Genomic DNA, 17,712 nt, shown 5'->3' on the forward strand with positions numbered 1-17,712 from the left:
ACACCCCACTGGTGGCCTTTGCCGTCCTGAAGTCAGTTAATTCTCCTTTCTAGTCTTGGGCTCTGCTCTGTAAGAATTCAATCCATGGTGACCTTTTAGGACTGCCCAGGGTCCTTGGTTTCAAACACCCTCCAAGTCCATTAAGAAAACAGGACCAGTGGTGGGGGGAAAATGGAGACAACTGTACTTGAACACCAGTAAAAAAAAAATAAAGAAAGATAGGACCATTTGCAAACTCTGCGGATTGGTGTCCTGGGCCTTGCGGGGGAGACCTGGACATGCTCCTGTGTTGCGGAAACATTCAGCTCCAAGACCTGCCGAACCTGGCCTTGGGCCCTGGCCACTCGGGCCGAGCACTGGCCAGGGATCGGGCACTTCCCAGCAGGACAGGGCGCTGCAGGGAGTGTGGCCTGTCCTGCCAGCTCAGGCTGCACTGAGCCAGAGCGGGCAAGGCTGCCTGGGGGGTGGAGGAGGCTGCACCCCTGCCCGGTCCGCAGCATCACCTCACGTCTTCGGGCTTCCACTTCTTCATCTGGAAGCTGGGGGCCGATCGCCTGCCACAGTGAGAAACGATGAGGACGGAAGCGTGCAAGGCACACTGATGGTGCTAAGTGTGCATGGTTATCGGTGGTTCTGTGGACCATCTCCATTCGTTCTGGCTGCTTACAAACAACAGACATTTATTTCTCGAGTTCTAGAGGCTGGATGCCTGAGATCAGCACGCCGGTAGATTCAGTGTCTGGCAAAGTTTGTCTGGTTCCCGGTTCAGACCTGGCGTCTCCCCTCTGGGTCCTCCCTTGGTTGGAGGGACAGGAGCTCCCTGGGGTCTCTTACGCAGCACCCATCTCATTTACGGGGGCTCGGCCTTTCGGGACCTAATCTCCTCCCAAATGCCTCCCTCCTAACACCATCACAACGTTCGTTAGGTTTCAATACACGGATCTGGGGGGCGGGACACAGAATTCTGACAATAGCGGTGTCCCGGGGCTGGTCAGAGCTCCCTAGGGTCGGTCCTCCAGGCAGCCCAGCCTGTGGGACTCGGGGCGTCGCTGCACTGCACCCCGTTTCTGTGCTGGTGGCGGGTTGGCGGGGTTTCCTGCAGTGGGGGAAAGGTCTGAGCTTGCCTGTGGGAAGAGTGGCTTGTTTGTGGCGGGAATGACAGCCTCTCCACCAGGAGGCAGGACAGAGTGGGGGTGCTGCTGCCCTGCTCGATTTTGCTCTCCTGACCCGCAGGTGCGTGGGGCCACTGGCCTGTGCCTCCTGGGCGAGTCCTGGGTGGGGGGAGGGGGCGGAGAAGCCAGGAAGGCGAATGCTCTCAGAGCAGTTTCGTCCTCTGGGGCAGAGAGGGCAGGGCCTTGGGAGGACACAGTGCTTCTGTCTAATGAGGCCTTTCAGCCCCGATGGAGATGGAGCCGTCAGCCGGGCCTCTGCTGCCCACCCCTCTCCAGGAAGTGGAAGGAGAAGGGAGGTAATCAGTCACGCGTCCTCTGGGACGGGCAGCAGCGGTCTCCCACAGGGCCCCCGAGGAGGATGCCCGAGGCGAGCTGTGGCTGGCTGTCCTGCTAATGACCTGCCATAGAGCCTTCCTATCCCCAAGACCTGGGACCTCAAGGGGCCTCTGCTCCGTGGGAAGGGGCTGAAGGGAGGCAGGGCTGGTGGGGCAGCAGCTAGTCAGGCCCATGTGTCACTGTGTGTCGCCGTGACAGCGCCCCAGACACTGCTGGCACTCTGCCCACACGTCAGAGTGGCTGACCGCTCTGTGCCTGTCACTCACTCCACCTGCTGGCGCCCACGGCTCTGCCCTAGGGCTTTTCCTGCCCACATGCCAGGCAGGCAGGGCTGCGGCATCACTACCCCCTCCCATCAGGAGCTGCCTCTGCCAGCAAGCCCTTGAGATCCTGGAGCTTCCCTTTCATCCTCACCCCCCCTCTGTCCCACTTCCCCACCCTGACCCAGGCTCCTGGGTCTCCCTCCTGCTTGCCCTTGAGTCCTGTCTCATCCAGACTAAGATGTCAGCTCCTGGAGGGATTGGCCGAGACACAGTGTGCAGAGCCTGGGAGGGTGGTCTGAGGGCCTCTGGCACCCTCTCAGGCTGCTGAGCGCCTTCCTCTCTTAGCCGCTGCTGGTGGGAGGATCTGACGCGCCCGTCAGGGTGAATTCCTGCTAGGTGCTCAGTCTTTTTCTGAGGGCCTACTGTGTGCTGGGAGCTGGGCTAGGGGAGGAAGAGGCTACAGGGTGGTCAGACATGGCTTCAGGCCTCCAGATTCTTACCATCTGGAGTAAAGGGGAGACGGAGGTGGGGTACTAGGGGGTGGGGACACTGCCTCTCCGGGGAGGGAACCAGGCCAGGAAGGGAGATGGGACCTGACAGGCAGGGTATCCTGATGGTCAGTGCCAGGACTCAGCTCTCGTGGGGAGGGGTTCACAGACCCCGCAGACAGGGGGCTCCTGCCCACCAGGGGCTGCACTGAGGGTCTGTGGGGAGGGTGGAGCAAGGGCTGATGCTCCAGCTCCTGGAAGTGAGAATGTTTCAGGCAGCTCCCACCCAGCTGGAAGTGAACTCCCGAAATTGGCCCAGCGGGCCCAGGTCGGGCCAGGGAAAGGTGTGAGGGGATGCTGTGGCCAGCCCAGCCTGGACTCACGTCTCTAGTCACCTCCCCCCATTTTCCCTGCAAGTAGCAAGGCCAGGAAGTGACGCTTCCCTCCCCCGAGGCTCCTCTCCTCTTTAATGCAAACCCTGGGATTAATTTAATTACATGCTCACTCGTCTTGGAGAGGCTGGGCCTCAGAGGTGCCCAGTGGGATCACAAGTTGCCTGAGGCTGCTAGGAAGGCTTGTCCTCCCCAGGTGCCAGGCCCTTCCCGGGGTCCCTGTGCTCCTGGTTCTTCCCTCCCCCTGGCATGTTCCACCTCACTCTCATTCTTCCTCATTATAGGGCACACTCTGGGCAACCAGAGCCCTGCTCCCTGGCTCCTGGCCACGTGCAGCTGAGTGTGGGGCAGCGAGGCCAATCTGGAACTTGCGGGAGGCAGCCTGGGATCCTGTGCAACTCCACAGGAGCAGGCAGGCCTGGGGCTGGGCCTTGGGAAGGGCCCCCAGCCCCGATCTGGGAGCAGTGGGCAGAGGGTGGCTGGTTGGGCCTGCTGTCCAGGTCTCCTTCTCAGCTACCCTTCTGCCTCTCTTGGATTAAAAACGTAAGTGACCTCAATGGCTGGCTGTGCTGCGTGAAGGTGCCATAATTTAATCAGTTCTCCTTATCGTAAAAAAAAAAGATTTCTCCCTCTTCTTGAAGTAAATTATTTGAGAATGAACAAGAAATAGTGTGAATAAATGAGTGATCGCTGGTTCCTCCGAGGATGCAGCAGCTCCCTCGGTACTTCCAGGCGCTCCCTCCTGGCTCTGTCCACTGCATGGACGTGTCATAGGCATCAGCGCCCACATGTGCAATTAGTTCTGTGTCCGGTTCGTTCCGTCTGCGGTGGAGCATCTCCCACGTAGTGCGGGAGAGAAGCTTTCGCGAAACGCCCCTGAGTGATGGCAGGGTGTGGCTCGCCCTGCTGGGCGCGCAGTTGTTTGCAGTCATGGCCACCGGGACTCTGTCTGCATTCTTCCCAATTAGTGTTAATTCTTTAGGATAAACGCCACTGGAATTACCGGATGATTCAGAACAGTTTAAGACTCCATATCGTTCTTTTGAAATTCAAATGAAACCCCCACACCCTGGTGGTCTGAAGTGTGCTTTGTTCTCTGTGGCCACTTGAGGTTGGGGGCAAAGCCACATAGACGGTGGCCGTGGCCTCGGGCCAGTGCCCACATGTGGCGGTTAGGGAGGACGGCTGGCCTGCAGCTGTGGCCTGGGGACCCTGTGGTCTGTGCTGGCAGCATGCAGCGGGGTCCGGGGGGGGGGGGCAGGTGTTGTCGGGTCATTTGGCCTGTGTCCCTCTCCTGTCCCTGCACTTTTCTCCTCCCCGCTGTCCTGGGAGCTGGGTGTGGGGCCGGCTGTGGGCTGTGGCTGAGGGGATGGCCAGCTCAGACAGGAGCAGTGGCATGATCCACGCCCCTGCCCGCCTGTCTGCCCAGCAAGGACGCTGAGGCTTGTGGGCAGGTCTGCTGACTCCGCACCAGGCCATGACTCCAGCTGCGTCTGAGGAGGAAGGGACTGCTGGCGGCTCCTCACTACCCCGCCCCCCCACCCCCGCCCCCAAAATAGCAGAAAGAGGGAAAACTGTCCTTGTAGCCCCGAGACTCTGTCATCAGAAAGGCTCTGTGGCTGTCCAGGGCTGTGTGTGACTTAGCGACTTGATTGGGCCGGTGGCCCCTCTTCTGAGTTCAGGGCTGTGCCCTGTGGTGGGGCTTCGGGGAGCAGGGAGCTGGCTTGGGGCTGCCCCCAAAGTCTGGGCAGTGATGGAGCGTCCTGGGGGGAGGCTTGACCAGGAACTTCGTCTCCTTTCCGGGAGCCTCTGCCGGCTGTCAGCGCTGCTCTGAGCGGCCAGGGCCAGGCTTGGTCTCTGGAGCATCGACCTTCGGGGGCAGGCCTGGGCCCCGGGTCCCTCTGCTCCCCCGCCTTCCTCGTGGCCTCCGCATCCAGAAAGGGGGGACAATGCCTGCTTGACCCTTGCCCGATGCAGGGGCTGCCCCGTGTTGCCTGGGATGGGGGGGTCCTCCCGTCTCCTCCCGTCCCCTCCCCCATCCCTCCTCCACCAACCCCTCCCAGAGGGAGGCCACACTGGGCCTCCTTGTCTTAACCTGTGTGGATGCGAGAGCTGGGAGCACCTCTGCAGTCTATCTTGTCCGTTGTTTCCCAGCTAGTGTTCCGGAGAACCCTCCTGCTACCAGCATGCAGGCTGCACACAGGTTTGGGGAGCTCGGGTTGTACCCCAGTTCCTTCCCTGTGCCCAGCACGTCTTTCCCATGGGCTGGTTAGCGTGGGTGGGTTATAGGAAGGGACATGGGGACTGCTTGTCAATTTGGGGTGACTGATGAGTGAACTGAGGCTGGGGCCAGTCATGGGGTGTGGACTGTGGTGACCCTGGGCCAAAGAAGGCTGAGAGCAAGGCCCTGTCGTAGCCACAGCCTCCCAGGCTGGTTGGCCCTGCGCCCCCCACCCCCCGGGCAGGAGGGATCTGTGGGAGCTGGGTCTGCACATGGCAGCCCAGCGGGCGGCCTCTGGGGTCAGGGCCCGGGTCCAGTCCCACCTCCCCGCTGCCCTGCGTCACGCACAGGCCTCTTTACCTCTCTGAACCCGCATTCGTCGGTGGTCAGGGGAAGCTACCCCGGGGGGTGAGGGGAATCGAGTGTGGGGAGTGTGGGGGCCCCCTGGGCCTCCCGGCAGAGCGGCCTGTGGTCACCCCGTGTCATCCTGGGGCTGTGTGGGCCGGCCTGGCAGGGAACCACCCTTTTCTGTCTCTCGGAGGCTCCGGGTTCCTCAGAGGTGACTGGGTGGGCGGAGTCGGTTCTCATGCCCAGGAGTGAGTGGGTGGGGATGACTCCTCCAGGGCTGGCTGGGCGGGGCTCCCAAGGGTCCTTCCTTGTGCTTAGGGAGCAAAGTGGGGCGGGTCCAGGGTGAACAGGCACCTCTTTGGGCAGCTGCCCCTCCCACCTGGGGGTGGCCTTGCCGGTGGGCAGGGACTCTTGGGGCTGGGCCAAGCCCTGGTTCAGGAAGGTCACGGGGTTCTGGGGAGAGGGCTGTCTCCACCCCAGTCCTGCAGGGTGCCGGTCATGTCATCCGTGAGGATGTGAGGAGACAGCCGTGCGCTTCTTCATTCCCACGGGTGTGTGAGGGTCCGGCTTGCCCTCCAGCAGCGCCCATGCCCCCAGCCCCCTCCCGGAACGTTAAAAGCCTGGTGGGTCTGTTCCCTGTGTTTCTGAGGCGGTGGTGTGAGGGGTTTCGGAGCTGGCATTGTTTCTGAGATAAAGTGTCAGTGGTGTCCTCATTTTGGAAGGCCCTGTGTCCTGTCGGGAAGCAGCGACTGGCCTGGGGGTGTGCAGGGTCCAGGCTGGTGTGGAGTGTGAGCTCTGTCGGGTGCTTGTGAGGACAGGAGGTGTGCAGACTGTCCCTTAGCAGGCCCCCCTGCCTCCCCCCCACGCCCGCCCCCGCCCTTGCGGAGGTGGTTGGTGCCCTTGCCTGCCTGCCCTCTCCTTTAGCCTCCCCTTTTTGGTGAGGGGTGGGGGGAGGGTGGCTCTCCTCCTGGCCACCAGGGCTGATGGCTCATGTGCCCTCGTATTGTTGCAGATCCCTCGTCCGCCTACGTCAGACAGCTGGAGACCAAGGTGAAGCTGCTGGAGGGGGACAAGCTCCTGGCGCAGGTAGGCCGGCTGCGGGCGGACGGCAGGGCTGCGTAGCTGCACCCCTGGAGCAGCGTGAGCTGCCCGCCCCCGTGCCCCCCCCACACCCCCACCTCCCCACTTACCTGGGCCCCCTCCCCCATTATGCCTGTGGCCTCCCCCCTGGCCCGCCTCTCCTGTTCCAAGCCACCTTCTGGGACACTGGTACCCACCCTTGCTCCACAGTCCCTGGGGCCCCTTGTCATGTCCTTTCACTGTCCCCGGTGGCCTTCAGGCTCCCTGGCACCACACCAGGCCTGTCCCAGAGACCGTGTGGACTCACAGTTGCGAAGGCAATGGGCTGCTTTGCCCCATGGCAGATAGGTGAACCCAGGCCCCAGAGCCGGGCTGGCGTGCCCGGCTCAGACCCGCGTGGAAGCCTCTTTGCTCCCCCTGCCCCTGCCCCCGGGGCTGGGGTCCATCCTTCTCTCTCCTGGGCCTGGCGGGTGCCCGTGGAAAGATCGAGTCGTGCCTCACCCCCAGCATAGCCCAGCCCAGGGATGGCGGGTCACAGACTTAGGAGTGAGGACAGAGCAGGGCAGTGTGGCTGGACCATGGTGGGCCTGCCTGTCAGTAGGAGGGGCCTGTCCTGCTGGGGCAGGGGTCGTGACAGCAGGCTGCGGTCAGCCCTGGCTGGGGTCCTGGGGGCCAGCTGGCTTGGCCCACCCCTCTAGCCTCTCTGTCCCTTGTACCCATCGCTGACTCAATCTAACCCCCTCCCCCGTGGCAGCACCCCTAATCCATAGAGGCAGCCGGCTGGGACGCCCAGAGCATTTCTCTGGGAACCAGCCCAGGGTGGGGGGCTCAGTTGCCCGGTCCTGTTGCTAGGTGACCAGCGGGCGTGGTGCCACTGCCCTGCTCAGGAAGCCCATGGCACCCCCTCTGCTGGCTGGGCACCAGGGACTCACGGACCACACGTGGCACACAGTCCCCAGACCTCATCCTGCACTGGCCTTGTGGGTGTCTCCCACAGCCCAGCGGGACTTGGTGGAGTACACTTTCGGGTTAGGGCCCCCATCACCCCACCGCCCCCAAGTTATTCAGCTGCAAGGCTGGTTTTGTAACTGTGTATGTGGTAGTTAGGGTTCTGCATTGTGCCTGCTCCAGGGGCTGACGGGGGCAGGGAGGGGCTGGGGTTTCACCTGGCTGTGGGCCAGGGCTCCTTAGTCCTGACAGTGCACATGGACTTGACCTGGGCCAGCCACAGCTGCTGAGGAGGGGTGTGGGGTAGGCTGTGGGCACGGTGGCAGAAGTGATGGAGGGGACCCCAGGCTCAGGGCCTCTACCTGGGGGGCAGGTGCCCAGCCAGTACAGGGGGAGGGAGCTCTCCCAGCAGCTGTGCAGCAGAATGAAGGCCAAGACCACATCTAGTGGCTGTACGAGTCTGCCCCGGTCTACCCTTTCTCTGTCCCATTGGTCCCTGGAGAAGCTGGGGGAGAGCTTGAGCTCTGAATTTGGGGTGTTGTTCCACAGTCCAGCTGAAGCATTGCTTGGTCCTGTTTCCACAAGGAGGGGGGTGTCCCTGACCCTCCGGCCCCTGCTGTCTTAGGCCACATTGTCCACTGGGAAACACGCCCCAGTCCCAGGGGTGGGACCTGGCCGTGAACCTGTGGAAAACGTGCATGCACTTGGGCCGCAAAGCAGCAGTCCTTGGCCTTCCTCCCTGCGGACACCCCCGGTTTCACGAGGGAGCCCCATGTCTGTGTCCCCTAACTCCACACCCAGGTGTGCAGAGGTGGACAGGGGCCCTGAGTCTGGGGCATTGAGGGGATGGCAGGCCCTCCCCCTCCCAAACCAGCTCTGCCCTCTCCTGGGAGCCAGCCTGGGGGCCGTGGCCTGGAGGCAGTGCTGTGGGGTTCGCCCCCATCTGTTCCCATACCTGGGCCGGGTCCACCCAGCCAGATGTCGTCAGAAGAGGGGTCGTGGACCCTCGGCCCATCCCCACACCTGCTGGCTGCAGGCAGTTGGACTGGGTGGGGTTTGGGGACACGCACGTGCTTTTGCCTGCTCGCTGCTGGATCACGGGAGGGAGGGTGCCGGGGACTCAGAGACCACCCCGTGTGGAAGGTCACGTGTCTTCTTTCTGTGGGACTTTTCTTTGTTCCTGAACGAGGCCTTGCGAGGCCGAGCTGTGTGGGCTCATGTATGTCGTGGGGGCGGCTGGTCAGGCCCCAGCCCTTGCTTCCTCCTCAGCAGGGACTCTGCTGGTGGGCCCAGGTCTTGCCCAGGGTTCCTTAGTGAGTGGTGTCGGGAAGGGGGTGGCAGTGTGGTGCCAGGGCCTCAGCCCGGCTGGCACATCATGGGTCCTCCTGCTCACGTTTGATCTTCAATCTCACGAGCACTTGGAGCCAGAGGCATTGGCAGAGTGTCTCTGGGGTCATGGATGAGGCTCTTGCTGCCCCTGCTACCTGCTGTCACCAGAGCTTGGCCTTGCGGGTGGGCAGGTGTTGCTGGCCACGGAGGAGGGCACTGGTGTTCTGTCACACAGGAGAAATGAGAGACGGAGAGACAGGGAGAGGAGCAAGCCCTGGCCTGCTCAGGGCTTTCTGGTGCCAGTTCACACTTTGCTTGCCTTTGGACTTCTGGGGGGGCTCAGGTGGCACTAGCCTTATAAGGATCCTCAAGCCATTCCTGTCCCCAAGGCTGTTTGCTCACCTAGAAACTGGACACTCATTCAGTAAGTGATCACCTGCTGAGCATGTGGCCCTGGGGGTGCAGGGCCGCCCAGGTAGAGGTCTGCCCTCGGGGCACTCGATGTCCAGCCTCGAGGTTGTCTCTGCCCGACCACCTCCCTGTCCCGCCTGGCAGGACTCCCATGCAAGGGGTGCTGTTGGAGGACAGTGGAGGGCGAGGAGGGGGAAGCCCATGGTCAGGACTTGGCCCACGGTGAGAGTACTGGCCTTATTCTTTTGGGGTCCAGGGAGGATGGGGGTGACTGAGCCTTCATCTCCCAGCCTCCTGTAGGTCATGGTTGCCAGGTCCAGCGTGGCTCCTGCCAGCGGTCTTCCCAGGCACCCCAAGTGGCGTGGTGCTCGTCCGGAACTCTCAGCTCCATGGCTGCCCACCCTTGCTGATGTGGGTTGGGACCCTTCAGTGGGGAGCCTGGCCCTACCCCTGCTGGACTGCCTGCTCCTTCAGGACTGGGCTGCAGGGTTTGATGGTCACTTCTGTGTCTCCAGTGCCCAGCAGAGCTGGACTGAGTGGTTGTATCTTGGGGAGCCCCTGGCTGCCTCCCACCCAGAGTCCTAGGCCAAGAGGGAGTGTGGTTCTTGCCCAGAATAGGGAACGTCTGATTAACTAAGGGAGAACTGCTTTAAAAGGTAGTGAGCATATCATCTTTGGAAGTAATCAAGTGACGGATAGATGACTATATTTGGGAACCTTGAAGATAGTGCTGTTGTGGGTGGGCTGCTGGCCTCGGCCACGTGAGCTCTGGCTTGGGAGGCTTTATGACTCTGGCACTGAAGTGCCGTCACTGGAATCATCACACAGCAATCTCCAGCTTCGCACAGCGAGGAATCCGCCTGCTGGCAAAGAGCCGGGAGAGCAATGTTATTCTTTGAATTCTCTTTAAGGGAATGTGGCTCTGGGGTTTGGGTGGGAGGGCAGGGAGCTGCCGTGGATTCCCACTTTCCACTGCCCCCCTGCCCCCACCATGGCCTCTATTTAACTCCAAAATAGCTCTAATTAAAAATGTGCCAGAGTGTTCACAGGCTAAATTACTGTATTGCAGTTCGTATTTTCTTTCTCCTGTCAGCTTTAAAGTTTCATCAACACAGCTGCTTCCTCGGCGCCGATGCTCCGCGAGTCCCTGCACACGTTGCTGTTTTTCCTGTGGACTCTCTGGGCTCTGCCGAGCCGGGCGTGGGCGCGGGAGCCCGGGCTCTGCGTTGCCTCAGTCAGGGCCCTGCTGGGCTGACAAATGTGCACCCAGCAGCCAGTGTGATGCAAGTGCGGGGAGCCCGAAATGCCCCCCACGCTGGGCCAGCAGGCTGCGCCTGAGGGTGGGCTGGCAGTGGCCCGGGCCTGTGGCTGAGCTGCCCCGAGCCTGCCTGCACCCCCTCCTTCCCTCAGCACCCCCACCCTTCCAGGACACACAGGGTGGAAGTGACCCCAGCATTCACACCAAGCACAGGTGGGGGATCTGGGGCTTGGTCGGGGCAGGTTGCCTGGCACGGGCGATTGCATCAGTCTGCTGGGGCTGCCGTAACCACACAGCACACCGGGTGGCTTAAACCAGTGAAGTTTATTGTCTCACAGTTCTGGGGGCTGGAAGTCCAAGGTCCAGGCAGGGACAGTTCCTTCTGAGGGCGGGGACAGGAGGATCTGGCCCAGGCCTCTGTCATTGGCTCGAGACTTTCCTCTGTGGGTATGTGTCCAAATTTCTCCTTTATAGGAGGACACGGGTCACTTTGGATTAGGGCCCGCCTCGATGCCCTCACTTTAACCTGATCACCGCTGTGGGGGCCCATCTCCAAGTCGGCACCGGCCTGGGGTCCTGGGGTCCTGGGGTCCTGGGGGTTAGGACGTTGGTGTGTGAACGGGGAGGCTCCCATTCAGCCCGCAGCCCTGCTGTGTCGGCCTGACATGTGAGAAGGTGGCTTTGGGCCCTCAGCTGGCGTGGGGCTCAGGCAGAATTCTGTGTGTCCTGGTGTCTCGGTCTCCTCCCCTGTTAGACAGATGATGGCGAGGCCACTGCGGTGCCTGCAGCACTGACCTGAAGCCAGGCCCTGGGGACGCCTTGGGCAGCGGTTCTTTCTCACCTTCCCCTGACCCCATGTCCTGGGATACTTGAGGTCTGGCAGACTGAGCCACCTGGTCTGTGGCTTGGCCTGTCCGTCTCCAAGCCCACCGCTCCTCTGTCCCTTGTCTGAGTTTTGAACCCCCCAGGCTGGGAAAGAGGGGACAGGTCTGCCACCATCTAAGCCCATTTCTTGAGCCCCCAAGGAGGACTGGCCATCTGACCGGTGGTCCGTTCACCCAAGGCCTCTGGGGATGTGGCCCCATGGAGTCTCTGCAGTGGCAGCTCTGCTCGCTGGGGTCTCCTGTGACAACAGTCTCTGGGCCATTCCTGCTCCCCTCACCCGTTTGGTGTTTGGGGTGGGCTGTCACGCCCCCGCCCCCTTCGTTGTGGGTACGTGTTCTCTTTAAATGCCTCATTAGCAAGCCTCAGAACCGGCCCAGCTTCTCCCTGGGCCGGGAGGACAGCCCCTTTCCAGACTCTGAGCAGATGGTCAGTCTAGCGACAGGGGCAGGAAGACAGCAGGAATTTCACCTCTGTCCCCTTGCCCGCGGCGGAACCGGTGTCCCCTGTGAGCCTTGCACAAGGAGAGTGTTGGCATGGCTAGAGGCCGAGCCCAGGACTGTGAGCCAGAGTCCGGTTCCTACCTGCAAAGGGCCGCTTACCAGCTGGGCGGCTTTGGGCCAGTGGCTTGGCCTCTCTGTGCCCCCGTCTTCTCATCTGCGAAACGGGGACACTTGAGGTGCCTGCCCCGGGGTAAAGGGCAGATCTCGGGGAACGTGGAGGGCGGTGGGCCGCTGAGTGCCCTTCTGGACCCCAATTTAGGTGGAAGCAGAGTTGGTTGTTTGCTCAGGTTCAACCCAGCACGACGGGGGTTGGGAGTCCGCGTCCCCGTAAGAAGCCACCCCCTTCCTTGGAGGCCCTGTGGCCTGTCCAGGGGCCCTGTGAGGGCCTGGCGTGGTGGTGGGCGAGACCTCGTCCGCACACTCCTGTCTGTCGCAGGCCCGGCAGTCCTGGCAGTGTGCACCCAACACTGCGGGGCCTGCAGGGCACACGGAGCAGTGCCAGCTGAGAGAGCCACAGCAGCCACACGCAGCAGTGACAGCCAGGAACGCCTTGTTAGGAGGGGCCTACTGGGTCCCCGCAATGTTCTGAGTGGCCTGCAAATGAATCTTCTTAAAAGGAAAGAAAAAATAAAGTAAATCAGGTTGGAAGGACCTGTCAACTCCTGTGAGGGGCCTGAGGAAGAGTGGGGTATGTGTCCCCACCCCGCCTCTCACAGGGGCAACTGCGTTCTGGCGGGGGCCTCGGGGAGGGCCGAAAGGGGGCAGGGCATCCTGGTGCCAGTGGGTGGCAGGCACCGCCAGGCCTTGCTAAATCTGGAGCTTTAAATGCATGGGGCTCCTGTGAGGTGCCTGGGGGACCCCCCACTCCTGTCCTTGGTGTGGAAAACCTGCTCTGGCCAAGCTGAAGTCCTGGTGGCTTTGGGCCGATGGGTCTTTGGGGCAGGGGGGCCAAGGTGAGGGACATGGCCGGGGGTGCTGGCTGACACCACCCCTCTTCCCTTCCAGCTGCCCTGCCCCCACGTCCCGCAGAGGAGCTGGCTTCAGGTAGAGCTGCCTGGCGGACCTTGGGTGCCCAGTGTTTGGGGTGGGGGTAGGGCTGTTTTGTGTGCTGTGTGGTGCCCTGTCTGCTCTGGGTCCCCTCACTTGGGTCCCCCCCGGGAGCTGCTGCACGGGGGCCCTTCTCACCCACTCTCAGAGGGCCCGCTCCGCCTGTCAGTGTCTCCCCTACCTTGCAGGGCGGCCCTGAGGTGCAAGGTCAGAGGAGGGGTTGGCCAAGGCTGCCCCTTGGGGAAGTTAGTCGTGGCTCCCAGCTGGCCCAGGTCCCTGTGAAAGGTCCCTGAGGCCCTGTGCTGGGCTTCCTCCCCTTCCCCCGGGGATCTGGTGCTCTTAGTTGTCCCCTGTGAGCAGGCTGCTGGGTGCGGATAGGCTCCCCCCATCTGGTGCCCATGCTGACCCTGGTGTCCCTGCCCACAGTTGGGCGCTACCACCTGCCAGGGTGCACACAGTAGGAGCTCCGTGAACGCAGAACTGCCGCAGCAGAGATTCCCACTCCAGGGCCAGAGCCCTTTGGTGTGGGAAGGAGGGGTCAAGTAGCTGCCCCTGAGCAAACCCTGAAAGGTGGCCTGCCCGCAGCTGCTGGCCCTCTGAACAAGGAGCCCCACGTGGCTGGGGAGGCGGGGGTCGCCCTGCCCTGGCCCCTTCTGCCCAGCACCCCTCTGACCGTGCTGCCAGGTGTTGAGGGGCGAGGCCAAGGGAGTCCCTGCAGCTTTGCCACTAGAAGCCCTGGTGGGAAACTGGTGGCCAAGGCCCAGGGAGGCTGGGGTGGCCTGAGCCCACACAGTGGGCAGCCTTGTAGTGACAGCCCTGGACAGAGCCCAGGTGTCCCTCAGTGTGCCCTCGGAGGCCCTTCAGCCTCCTGGGTCTCCCTCCTGGTCCAGAGGGCTCCTGCCGCCTTTGGGGGACACTAAACAGGCTGGGTGGGCAGTGCTGTCTTCAGCCCTGGCAGGTTTCCTTCCCTTCCTGCTGTGTGTGTGGGAGCCCCCCCCCGTCCCCCCCACCCCGGGGAGCAGCCATGCCCCCACCGCCGGAGGAACAGGACGAGCCCCCCGCCCCAAGACCATTTCAGCTCCCTTCCCCTCAGCAAGGAGAACCTAGGGATTTCTTTCTTCCAGGGCACTCACAGGCAAATGCCAGGATTTTAATTTGGATTTAAGTGCCATTCTGGTTCTTCATTTCAATGCGTCATTAGTCACGTTGCCCCTAATGAGAGATTGTGCGTTTTCCCACCAGCTTTGAGGCTTGCTAATAAAGTTCTGACGTGCAAAATGCGGATGTGCAAATATTTATAGATGGTCACTGAAGGCGGGGGTGGGAATTGCACGCTGCTAATTAAAAACTCCCCCTCCCCGATGCCCACACCTCCTCCAAGGAAACTGTCTGGGGGAGGGAGGAAACGCGGCCCCGTGTTTTGAGTAACAGCATTGGGGCCGGCTCAGAACCCATTTGGTCCAGGGCCAGAGAGGCTGGGAGGAGGTGGGACTCAGCCCAGAGCAGAGTCTAGACCGAGTGTGAGGAAGGGCCGAGCAGGCTCCAGCGCCTCGGGCTGACTGGACGTGGCCACATGCAGGCGCATGGCCGTCCCATTTTATCTAAGATTGACGGTCGTGCCCAAGCTCTCCCTGCTGAGATTGTACCACACTTTGGGGGCCACCATGAAGGGGTGATGGGCGGGAGGAGGGGCATGGCCCCTTCCCCTGGCCTGGCTGGCCTCCTCCCCTCCAGGGTTTGTTTGGGTAACTCAACAGCCTGCTGATTGATGGGACATTCCCCTGCATGCTCTCTGCCCAGCGGCATTCCTCAGTGCCTTTGAAGTCAAAAAGGGTGCTTGGGCCAAAAATGCCATGAAAGGGCCAGAAGCCTGGCTTCTGCTCAGCTGGACCCAGGGCCGGGTGGGATTGAGCATGGCCGCCGCCTGGTCCTCTCCCTGTCCTGCCCAGGTCCAAGCCCCCCGTGCCAGCTTCTGCCAGGAGGGGTGGGGAAGGGCCAGCTTTGCCCCAAAGGAAACTGTATAAGGCCAAATAGGCGTGTTCATTCCTTTATTTGTTCATTCGCCCATTACTCACACACATTCACCCTTCCTTCCCTCCTAAGCTCATGCTGGGCATCGGTTAGGAGCCCAGCTTGCACTGGTTCCTGTGGGTCCAGAGGGGTGAGGCCCCGGGCCTGCGTTTGGGCACCCCTGTCCAATGGTGGAAGCTAAGGGGTGCCCTGAGCAGAGAGCCCCCTGTGAAGGGCTTACCCTGCAGCGAGTCCCAGCACCCATGGGAGGCAGGAGGACCTTCCTGTGGAAGCGGGGGTTCCGGAGGGTGCACGGAGCCCTGGTGTGGGATGCTGGAGCCAAGGAACAAAGGCCAAGGGGTGGGAGACCGGGCCCTGTTCACTCCCCTGCTACCCACGTTTGTGCAGCATGGCGGAGGTGAGGAGGAGGAGGAAGCGCCTGCCTGGGGGGTGGTGTGAGGGGCTGTAGCAGGGGATGGGAGTCAGGGGGTGGGCAGGGCCTCCCAGCAGGAGCCCAGAGCAGACCACAGCTGTGAGGAGGAGCCGCTCCAAGTGCCCGGCTAGTGCCAGTGGGGCACAGTTCTCAGCCGCCTCCGCCTGACTCCCCCATCTAACCTCTGCCCCTCTCTCCCGTGCAGCAGGCAGGCTGCGGAGAGTTCCGGACGCTGCGAAAAGGCTTCTCCCCATACCACTCGGAGTCCCAGCTCGCCAGCCTGCCCCCCTCCTACCAGGATGCCCTGCAGAATGTGAGTACCCCTCCCCCAAGGGCCCCACTGTTTGCCTGAGGACCTGGCACCTCCAGAACGCTGGGTCCCCATGTCAGTGGGGGGTGGGGCTTAGACCCCTTGGTGACCTCCCAGGGCCCGAGGGCAGTTTGTGGCCCAGCTGGGTCAGGGGTGGGTAGCGGGTCAAGGCCTGGCCTTCCTCATTCTCCCGCCTTCTGTAGCTTTGTAAGGTTTCCGTGTGGCAGTGAGAGGTGGAGGCCTGGCTCGGGGTGACGTTGTGGTGGCACCGGGCTGGGTCCAGGGGCCATGAGGGCAGCTGCCCAGCTGCTGTCCCGCTTTGCAGCTCTGTGGCCCTTGGACGTGGTGGGGAGAGGATGCAGGCTGGCGCTGGTGCTTGGGGTGGGGCTGGGTGTGTAAGTGGGAGGGTCGCTACCCCAGGCTCAGCGACGAGGGTGGGTGGGGGGTGGCATGCTGCAGTTGTCCACAGGGGCCTCCAGGGTTATCCCTGGCTGTGGCTGGCCCTGACAGGACAGGAAGGGGTGGCGTGGGACCAGCGTACCTAGATCTCTAGGGGCAGAGAGTCCACGTGCGGTGGCCAGGGGCGGGGAGGTGGCTGAACTGGGGAGGGGTTGCTTTTTGGGGTGATGGGAATTTTCTCTTGTGATTGCACCCACCTGTGAATGTGCTAGAAACCACTGCCCGAGAAGCACTTACCTCCCGAGCTCGGCCGAGAATCGGAACAAGAACCACCAGCATCTATGGAGTGTCTGCCACGTGCTGTGCCGCGCAGAGGGCTCACCTCACTCATAAGCTGCAGCGAGGCAGGGACCCGGCCTGTCTGGGTCAGCCCTGCGTCACCCTGTAGGTCCTGGCCCTGCTTTTCCCCTCCACCTGGGCCAGCAGGGACCATTGGGATGCCCCTGCAGAGCTGCACTGGCCTCGGTGCTGGCAGATGCATGGTGGAGGGTTAGGAGGAGTCCTAACCTCCACCTCCACCGCCGGTGGAGCTGGCCATGTCTCCCAGAAAGCCTCGGCCCTTGTCCAGGCTCGTAGCTGCCCACCCTGTGCGGATGCCAAGGCCGCTGGCAGCAGATACTGCAGATGTTTAGGCAGGAGCCTGTGGCTGAGTGAGGGTCCAGTCGCTTCTGAGTAAGGGCCCCGGAAGAGCCTGTGACACCCATGTGGGTGGCTTCCCCACCCCATCACCCACCCCCTCTGTCCTATCTGATGGCTAACAATGGTGAAGGGCTGTGTCCTGATGCCGTCTTGGTGATCTGCAAATTGTCCAGTGCTCTGCAGCCTGGCCGGCTGGGCTGTGGTGCTCAACAGGCCATTCCGCCTCGCTCTCCTCAGCTGGACAATGGGGCTGTGAGGAGCTGGTGGCTGCCCGGAGGGATGGAGTAAGGACTGAGTGGGCAGAGGGTTAGGAGGGCATGGGAGGCCTTCCGGGGGAGCTGTGCATGGGGAGGCCTGTGCCGGGAAACGGCCACAGCTGCATATTATTGGTGCATATTATTTGTCTAGTGGTGGCTTCATTTACCAGCTCCCAAGGCCACACTCTGGCCTGGGATGCTGGCCAGGAGAGGTTTGTACTGCACAGCCTTCCCAGGCTGCTCCTGGCTTCCCTCCTGCCTTTGCTCCAGGAATCAGCCCCCTTACAGAACAGGTTGTTCAGGGAGCCCCTGGTAAGGGCAGGACAGGAGGCCAGAGGTGCCAGGAACTGGGTACCTGACTATACATGTGTGGCTGTCGCCCCCTCATGGCCGGTGGGGGCAGTGCAGCTTTCTGCCTCAGGTCGCTCACCTGTGTGTGGCTTGCCTTCCACCTGCCCCCAGACCTTCCAGTTCTTTTTGGCCCCCTCACATGACAGACCTGGCCTGGGTACCGTAGGCTGGGGGGTGGGGCACCTGGGCTGGAGTCAAGCAGTGTCCCAGGGCTCTACATACACCCTGGGACCCGGAGAACATTTTTGTTGACCAGATGAGGAAACTGAGGCAGAGTCAGGCCCTGCCTGAAGTCACGCCAGCAGAGCCTCACCCAAGCCCAGGTTTTGGGACTCCAAGGCTGGGGGTACCTGCCTCCCTGCTGTTGGCTGCAGGGTGAGCTTGCAAGGCCCTGGAGGCAGGCAGGTGGGGACAGGGGATGGGGTGTTGGCTGCCAGGCAGAAGGTTCTGGGCCCTGAGGGTCTCCGCACAGCATGGCTGGATGGGCAGGACCCCAGGGCGGTGGCCCTCAGCCAAGCTCACCCATTCTGCTGGGGCCCTGGAGGAGCCATTGGCCCATGGATGGGAAGGAAACC

General features: G+C 62.3%; 1 protein-coding gene across 5 annotated transcripts in view; it reads left to right on the forward strand.

The window, feature by feature from the left end:
• Nucleotides 1-17,712, forward strand: part of CCDC85C (coiled-coil domain containing 85C) — a 68,561-nt gene that overhangs the window by 45,407 nt on the left and 5,442 nt on the right. For 2 of the 5 annotated variants that reach the window (XR_005064332.1, XM_037031288.1), the window contains exons 2-4: nt 6,233-6,306; nt 12,637-12,675; nt 15,327-15,434. Coding sequence is in view for 4 of the 5 variants with exons in the window: in XM_037031288.1 (XP_036887183.1) it covers nt 6,233-6,306; nt 12,637-12,675; nt 15,327-15,434 (221 nt within the window). In the remaining variant the exon portion in view is untranslated. Of the gene's footprint in view, nt 1-6,232; nt 6,307-12,636; nt 12,676-15,326; nt 15,435-16,102; nt 16,400-17,712 lie in introns of those variants that run through there. The other 3 variants (XM_037031289.1, XM_037031290.1, XM_037031291.1) reach the window with 3 other exon arrangements.

This window comes from Sturnira hondurensis, unplaced genomic scaffold, assembly GCF_014824575.4.
Source record: "Sturnira hondurensis isolate 20B ecotype Veracruz unplaced genomic scaffold, ASM1482457v3 Scaffold0021143, whole genome shotgun sequence".
Taxonomy (NCBI): domain Eukaryota; kingdom Metazoa; phylum Chordata; class Mammalia; order Chiroptera; family Phyllostomidae; genus Sturnira; species Sturnira hondurensis.